The sequence below is a fragment of the Alosa pseudoharengus genome, unplaced genomic scaffold (genome assembly GCF_046254945.1).
Source record: "Alosa pseudoharengus isolate Yale_2024_CS ecotype anadromous, Long Island Sound unplaced genomic scaffold, YU_APseudo_1.1 YU_APseudo_1.1_scf_22, whole genome shotgun sequence".
NCBI classification, from domain to species: Eukaryota; Metazoa; Chordata; class Actinopteri; order Clupeiformes; family Clupeidae; genus Alosa; species Alosa pseudoharengus.
This window is the reverse complement of record NW_027468680.1, coordinates 1,801,776-1,810,616: the sequence shown is the minus strand read 5'-3', so window position 1 is coordinate 1,810,616 and position 8,841 is coordinate 1,801,776. Positions and strand designations below refer to the sequence as shown.

The 8,841-nt window shown below is 47.2% G+C and overlaps 1 protein-coding gene across 1 annotated transcript in view; it reads left to right on the top strand.

The window, feature by feature from the left end:
• Positions 1-417: 417 nt before the first annotated feature.
• LOC143139470 (vasoactive intestinal polypeptide receptor 2-like) overlaps positions 418-8,841 on the top strand; it is a 38,085-nt gene continuing 29,661 nt past the window's right edge. The window contains exons 1-4 of the mRNA XM_076300058.1: positions 418-460; positions 6,172-6,285; positions 6,732-6,823; positions 6,949-7,046. Of these exons, the coding sequence (XP_076156173.1) occupies positions 418-460; positions 6,172-6,285; positions 6,732-6,823; positions 6,949-7,046 (347 nt within the window). The remainder of the gene's footprint in view (positions 461-6,171; positions 6,286-6,731; positions 6,824-6,948; positions 7,047-8,841) is intronic.

Sequence of the window (8,841 nt, the reverse complement as noted above, 5' to 3'; positions counted from 1 at the left end):
CACCGTAGTGTCGTCTGCAAACTTGACAATGATGTTAGAGCCATGTACAGGTGTGCAGTCATAGGTGAAGAGGGAGTAGAGGAGAGGGCTCAGCACACATCCCTGTGGTACGCCGGTATTCAGGGTGATGATTGAGGAGGTGTGGTTATCTAACCTAACAGACTGAGGTCTGTTGGTTTGGAAGTCCAGAATCCAGTTACAGAGGGAGGTATTGATGCCCAGTTCTCTGAGTTTGGTGATCAGTTTAGAGGGGATGATGGTGTTGAATGCTGAGCTTAAGTCAATGAACAGCATTCTTACATAGGTGTTGCTATTGTCAAGGTGGGACAGGGCAGAGTAAAGTGCAGTAGAGATGGCATCCTCTGTGCTCCTGTTCTGACGGTAGGCGCATTGGAAGGGGGGTAAGCAGGTCTTAAGATGGGGCAGGACCAGCCTCTCGAAGCACTTCATGATGATGGGGGTGAGTGCAACTGGACGTAAGTCATTAAGGCTTGTTGCAGTGGAGTGTTTTGGCACCGGCACGATGGAGATGGTTTTAAAGCACGCATTAGTCCTGCTCAGTGCTGCACACACATCGGTGGTGGAGAGTGTGAGGGGCTGGTGATCTGCAGAGACCACAGCCTTAATGGCCACCGCCTTGTTGTCCCTATCAAAGCGGCCATAGAAGTGGTTCAGCTCATCGGGGCGGTGGTAGTGTAGTGGTTAAGGAGCTGGGCTAGTGTGCAGTAGCCTGAAAGTCGGTTAAATTCCCAGCTTCCACCGTTGTGCCCTTGAGCAAGGCACTTAACCCCAAGTTGCTCTGGGGACAATGTGGTCCCTTGTAATATAGCTGACATATGTAAGTCACTTTGGTCAAGAAGTGTCTGCTAAATGTGATGTAACAGCTCATCAGGCAAGAAGGTGTCGGTGAAAGGGCGGTTGGGTTAGTAGTTCTGTAATCTGTCATGGCCTGGATGCCTTGCCACATGCGTCTGGGGTCAGAGTTGATGGCCTGGATGTCTTGCCACATGTGTCTGGGGTCAGAGTTGTTCTTGAAATTATCCTCAATCCTTAGCTTGTGATTGTGCTTGGCCTTCTTGATGCCACTTTTCAGGTTAGCCCTGGATGACCTATAGGCTTGAGCATCACCTGATCTGAATGCGATATCTCGTGCCTTCAGCAGGAGTCTGACTTCACTGTTCATCCATGGCTTCTGATTAGGGAACGTTGTAATCCGTTTGGGGGTGGTGACACTGTTGATGTTGGAGTTGATACAGTCCAGATCGGAGGAAGCATATGAATCAATGTCCGTGTGGGAGTCATGGGTGGCCTGAATTTCGAACCTCAGTTTTCAAAACGCTGCTGAAGTGCTCCCACACTTTGACTTTGACTGCCCTCACTGTTGGTTTCACACGTTTGATGAGTGCTGAATACTTGGGAAGTAGAAACAATGAGAGGTGATCTGAGTGTCCTAGGTGGGGGAGGGGAGCGGCTTTGTAGGCACCAGCGATGTTTGTGTAGACATGGTCTAAAATATTGTCTCCTCTTGTGGGCCATGATACATTATGATGAAATTTGAGCAGTACAGTTTTTAAATTTGAGTGGTTGAAGTCACCCGCGACAATGAAGGCTGCCTCGGGATGCAGAGTTTGTTGTTTGCTGATGGCTGAATGCAGTTCTTTCATGGCAAGCTTAGCATTAGCATCCTTGGCATTAGCATCCGGTGGTATAGGCTGCTGTTACTACAGCTGATGTAAACTCTACAGGTCTACACTTAACCATGAGATACTCGTGTATCCATGAGATACTCGGTTAGCTGAGCAGTGACTCTCGGTGATGGTGGTGTCCGTGCACCACGTTTTGTTAACATAAATGCACAAACTCCCACCTCTGGTCTTACTGGAGTCAGCTGTTCTATCGGCACGGAGAATTCAGCGTCCAGCTAGCTCGATAGCGCTGTTGGGTATTGCACTATTTAGCCAAGTTTCTGTGAGAATCATGCTGTTGCAGTTGCAGTCCATAATCAATCTGTGTGTGGTGATCCACAGCTGCAGTTTGTCCATTTTGTTCACTAGGGAATGAACATTGGCCAGGAAAAGGCTTGGAAGGGGCAGCCGTGGCCTACTGGTTAGCGCTTCGGACTTGTAACCGGAGGGTTGCCGTGGTCTACTGGTTAGCGCTTCGGACTTGTAACCGGAGGGTTGCCGTGGCCTACTGGTTAGCGCTTCGGACTTGTAACCGGAGGGTTGCCGGTTCGAACCCCAATCAGTAGGCATGGCTGTAGTGCCCTTGAGCAAGGCACCTAACCCCTCACTGCTCCCCGAGCGCCGCTGTTGCAGGCAGCTCACTGTGCCAGGATTAGTGTGTGCTTCACCTCACTGTGTGTTCACTGTGTGCTAAGTGTGTTTCACTAATTCACGGATTGGGATAAATGCAGAGACCAAATTTCCCTCACGGGATCAAAAGAGTAAATATACTTGGAAGAGCAAGTCGATGTGGAGTTAGCTTTAGCCTCGATCGAAGTCCTCCACGAGAGCCCCTTAGCAATCTCTGCGATTACGCTGATAAAGATGTCGGGATTGCAGGAACCGATGTCCAAAAGTTCCTGTCGGGTGTACGCTAAACTGTTTTTACCAAAAATACTTTAAATAAACAAGCATATTACCACTAATTTGCAAAATCCCGAGAGACACAAAATCCGGAGACACAGGGTGTCGCGATGCGTCTGCGTCGCTATCTTGGTCAATCCTGCACTGGTCACTTTTGCACACACTCCACCTTGCACTGGTCACTTCTGCACTGGTCACTTTTTCACTCACTCCACCCTGCACTGGTCACTTTTGCACACACTCCACCCAGCACTGGTCACTTTTGCACTGGTCACTTTTGCACACACTCCACCATTGCACACACTCCACCATAGCACCTTATCATGGTCATCACACACACTCCACCATAGCACCTTATCATAGTCAATGCACACACTCCACCATAGCACACACTCCAGCATAGCACACACTCCACCATAGCACCTTATCATAGTCAATGCACACACACTACCATAGCACCTTATCATAGTCAATGCACACACACTACCATAGCACCTTATAATAGTCAATGCACACACACTACCATAGCACCTTATCATAGTCAATGCACACACTCCACCATAGCACCTTATCATAGTCAATGCACACACACTACCATAGCACCTTATCATAGTCAATGCACACACACTACCATAGCACCTTATCATAGTCAATGCACACACTCCACCATAGCACCTTATCATGGTCATCACACACACTCCACCATAGCACCTTATCATAGTCAATGCACACACTCCAGCATAGCACACACTCCAGCATAGCACACACTCCACCATAGCACCTTATCATGGTCATCACACACACTCCACCATAGCACCTTATCATAGTCAATGCACACACTCCAGCATAGCACACACTCCAGCATAGCACACACTCCACCATAGCACACTCCACACACTCCACCGTAGCACACACTCCACCATAGCACACTCCACACACTCCACCATAGCACACACTCCAACATAGCACCGTATCATGGTCAATACAGACACTCCACCATAGCACCTTATCATGCTCTTTACATTTTTTTAGTGAGATATGTGTGTGTGTGTGTTTGTTGTGTTATGATTGTATAAGCTACTGGATGCCTAAAATGTCCCTAGGGATAAATAAAGTATCTATTTATCCATCTATGTGTGTGTGTGTGCGTTTGTGTGTGTATGTGTGTGTGTGTGTGTGTGTGTGTGTGTGTGTGTGTGTGCAGGCCTGGGGTGGGTAATCGGGAGAATCGGGAGAATTCCCGGTGGGCCGCTTCACTTTTGGGCCGGTCGAGGAAAAAAAATATTGACATTTGTCAAGTTAGTCTAACTTCTCTTAAAGTAAAGACGTTCCGCATTCTGTGCATGGCACCGTTGCCTCTGTATGGGTTGTAGCCTACCATGTGAGGCAGTTCTCCCCTCCCAAAAAGAGTTGGTTGGGTCCATATAGCCCGTCTTTTCCAAAAAGTTTTCTCAGATACGGATAGCCGGGCCGGCCCTACAGTAGCCATAAGCGTCAGGAAGGATGGATGTAGAAAGAGGCCAGGAGGGATGAAACGGCCAGGTAGAATACTGCTAAATGTGCCAAGCTTCCAGATTACAGACAAAAGTGGCAACTGGTAAAGAGAGATAGCCTAGGCCAGTGTTTCCCAAACTTTTTTTCTGGGGACCCACTTTTTTTTTTAAATGACAGACCATCGCGAACCATTTCACTTCAAATCTACCCTGCAACCACCAATATTGTTTTAGGCCACAGGTTCTCCAACTTTTCTATGCCTTCCCCAACCATACATTGCTATAGGATCTCTATAGATAGATCCTGCTTTGAACACGGTTGTGTTGCATTTTGAGCACCATCAGCGTGAAAAGTTGGAAATGACTACTGAAAAGATACGTTTTAATGTGCATCTGAGAGTTTGGGGAAATTCTCGCATGTTGCGCAGTCGTCATTCGTCAGCATAGTAAGCTGTTCCTGTATTTCTAAAAAATACATAAACACTGTGGACGTCAATTCCGATGTAAACAGCAAATAACTCAAGTCGTTATATTGTATTGTTGTATTATATTATATTATATTGTATAGTCGTTATATCAGAACAAGAGGCTTTTGCGCAATAGCCGGAAGAATGCGCCTTTACTTTGGAGATAGCGAAGTAGAAAACGAGAGGAATAGTGTTTAAAATGCCCATTTAAATTGTAGACTATAATGCACTGTTGTGCATTTTAAATCAGAAATAAGAATGTGAGGAGGTTGCTATTAACTTTAAAGATTGAATCTACAATCGAAACTATCTACATGCAAATTGAATGGCCTTATGTCCGGTCTATGGATGTCTGCTTTAGTTGACAGCGCGGTCACTAGATTTGAATCGGTAAAGTTGAGGAGCTGGTATCTGTTAATGTTGCAAATAGGCGGATTCATGTCCCTTGTAGTTTGCAACTGCGAGGTACATGGGAGGCGCCCCACAGAACGGTTTCATTTTGAGAGGTAGATAATAGATATCCATGCTCTGGCACCCCCTCTCCGATGCGTTCGTCCCGCCGTTTCATGCGCCAGTTTCATGAGCTTTTATGACAAAACCGTGACTGTGGTAGTTAGCAAACTACATCCTAATAGAAAACTGTTAGCTTTCCTGGTATCAAATGACAAATGGTATCAGTTAGGCCTTTAACACAACATAAATTGTGCTGGCGACCCAAATAAAGTCTTCTACGACCCACCCGTGGGTCGCGACCCAGACTTTGGGAAACACTGGCCTAGGCAATGATTAGCCTATTGACAATGTAATTTTTGGGCTAATATTGGACGTTTGTAGCGTTGTCAAGCTATTCGCAAGCAACATATTAAATTACTTTAAAATTAGCCTTTTGTATCCGATTCATAGACTTTGCAGTATGCAAATATTGATAACAAAACTGAAGCATGATCTGTGTAGGCATATGCAATAAAAATTGTAGCCTCTGAGCAGCAGATCAACCAGTCGACCACTGAAAATGATGAGCCCGAAATTAGTGATGAGGAGGCCATTACTACAGGGACAAGTAGAGAGGATAAATTAGTTATTTAATGTAAGAAAGAGCAATTATGCTACATGATAAACATATATGCCTTGTTTGCTCAGAAGAGGGTGTAGAAAGGAGTAGGCTAAATCACCAAACAACATTATAGCCTACTCATGCAAAAACATAGCCTAAACATTAGTTCAATATGCCTCTTTGTGGAAGCGTGGGATAGGCTACATTTCAAAGGCTTTCTTTCTTTCTTTCTGTTTTCTTTCTTTCTGTTTTTGTTAACTTGTGGAATAGTGGAATATTTTTTGTTAACTTCTCAGTTGAAGTGAATTATAACCTTTACACATTTGTTGAACCATGTTACTAATAAAAACTACAGGATAAAAGCTGAAATGTTGCTTCATTTATCCAATTTCCACCACTATGGAAAACATGGGCCGGTCTTGGGCCTGAAACTCCCGGGCTGAAAAGTGGCCCCACTCCGGCCCTGTGTGTGTGTGTGTGTGTGTGCGCGCGCGTTTGTGTGTGTGTGTGTGTGTGTGTGTGTGTGCGTTTGTGCTCACCCCCAAAGTCACCCGTTTTTACATTCACAGGTACCGGGTGCAAAGGATTCTGGGATCGCATTTTGTGTTGGGGTCAGGCCGAAGCTGGTCAGACGATCACTATCCCCTGTCCTGCTGTCCTTAAGAGCCTCTTCGACAGACATGGTGTGTGTGTGTGTTTTAGATGTGTGTGTATTAGAGGTGTGTGTGTGTCTGTATCTGTGTCTGTGTGTGTGTGTGTGTGTCTGTGTTGATGTATGTACTGGGGTATGCTTTGATGGGTCCAAGACAAATTTCCCATGGGGGCATTAAAGTATATTCTATTCTATTCTATTCTATTCTGTTAGTATTTTGAATTTCCCCTTGGGGATCAATAAAGTATGTATCTATCTATCTATCTATCTATCTAGTAGTGTGTGTGTGTGTGTGTGTGTGTGTGTGTGTGTGTATTAGAGGTGTGTGTGTGTGTGTGTGTGTGTGTGTGTGTGTGTGTATTAGAGGTGTGTGTGTGTGTGTGTGTGTATTAGAGGTGTGTGTGTGTGTGTGTATTAGAGGTGTGTGTGTGTGTGTGTGCGTGTTTATTAGAGATGTGTGTGGTGTGCCCCCTCTAGGTTTCATCAGTAGGAACTGCACAGCTGAGGGCTGGTCTGACGTCTTCCCCAACATCACCAGTGTGTGTGGAGCAGAGGCCCCGCAGCATAAGGTGTGTGTGTGTGTGTGTGTGTGTGTGTTGTAGCTGGTGTTTCTCCTCATGGTGTGTGTGTGTGTGTGTGTGTGTTGTAGCTGGTGTTTCTCCTCATGGTGTGTGTGTGTGTGTGTGTGTTGTAGTTGGTGTTCTACATGGTAGTGAGGATTCTCTACACACTAGGTCACAGTCTGTCTCTGTTTGCCCTGACGACCGGCAGTGCTATCCTCTGTCTGTTCAGGTGAGTTTTTATATCACACACACACACACACACACAGACACAGACACACAACCACACACACACACATACATACACACATACACACACACACACAGACACACACGCACACACACATACAACCACACACACACACACACACACACACACACACACACACACACAACCACACACACACACACACACCACACACACACATACACACACACATACACACACACACACACACACACACACACACACACACACACACATACAACCACACACACACACACACACACACACACATACACACACACGCCAAGACACACCAAAGGTCAAACCAAAAAGCCAAGACACACTGACTAATGGTAACTGAGTAATAAAATATAAAATACGTCACATTATTAGTAGGCTTGCGGAGTGTTTGAGCTATCGACGCGGTAAATTCAGGCCCCAACCGGCGTATCTTGGTTGTAAATGTCGTGTGACTGCCCCTTGCCGTTTTTGCATTATTCCCGTTTTTCGTCGTTTTGTGGCCCCATTGAAATGAATGGCGGTATCTTGTAACGGCGGTATCTTGTAACGGCGGTATCTTGTAACGGCGGTATCTTGTAACGGCGGCATCCCATTATGACATCTGAGAGGGAGAGTTCTAAGCCATCTGGCAGCTGCCTAATAGGACCTGAGCTGAGCTGGGCTGGGCTGTCTAATAGGAGCTGAGCTGAGCTGGGCTGGGTTGTCTAATAGGAGCTGGGCTGGGCTGGGCTGGGCTGGGCTGGGCTGTCTAATAGGAGCTGGGCTGGGCTGGGCTGGGCTGAGCTGGGCTGGGCTGTCTAATAGGAGCTGGGCTGGGCTGGGCTGGGCTGTCTAATAGGAGCTGGGCTGGGCTGTCTAATAGGAGCTGGGTTGGGCTGGGCTGAGCTGGGCTGTCTAATAGGAGCTGGGTTGGGCTGGGCTGGGCTGGGCTGAGCTGGGCTGTCTAATAGGAGCTGGGTTGGGCTGGGCTGGGCTGGGCTGTCTAATAGGAGCTGGGCTGGGCTGGGCTGGGTTGGGCTGGGCTGGGCTGTCTAATAGGAGCTGGGCTGGGCTGGGCTGTCTAATAGGAGCTGGGTTGGGCTGGGCTGGGCTGGGCTGGGCTGTCTAATAGGAGCTGGGCTGGGCTGGGCTGGGCTGTCTAATAAGAGCTGGGTTGGGCTGGGCTGGGCTGTCTAATAGGAGCTGGGCTAGGCTGGGATGGGCTGTCTAATAGGAGCTGGGCTGGGCTGGGCTGGGCTGTCTAATAGGAGCTGGGTTGGGCTGGGCTGTCTAATAGGAGCTGGTCTGGGCTGGGTCGGGCTGGGCTGGGCTGGGCTGGCTGTGTCTGTGAAGGTGTGTGCATGTAACTTTTGACCCTTATGTCCGATTTTCAAACATGAGGTACCGTTGGAATCCTGGAATGAAGCCCAGTTCAATGCCTAGGCAGCAGCAGTTGTAAAGGTGCTGTTTCTCACCCTTGCCAAACAGATCTTTGTAGATCCACAGTAGACTATGTACATGACCTTTATATGCATGGTTTGGCTTTAACCCTAGCAAACAGCAAAGCAACTTTATTATTTAGCATATGTACCCTAGCAACGCCCTAGCAACCATCGTAATTACCCTAGCAACAACCTAGCAAACACCACTATAATGTCAACCTAGCAACCAACATGATTACCCAAGCAACCAGCATAGCAACCAAGTTATTTAGCATAGCAACCACCATATGTACCCTAGCAACGCCCCAGCAACCACCTTAACTACCCACAACAACAACCTAGCAACAATGGAGTTACAT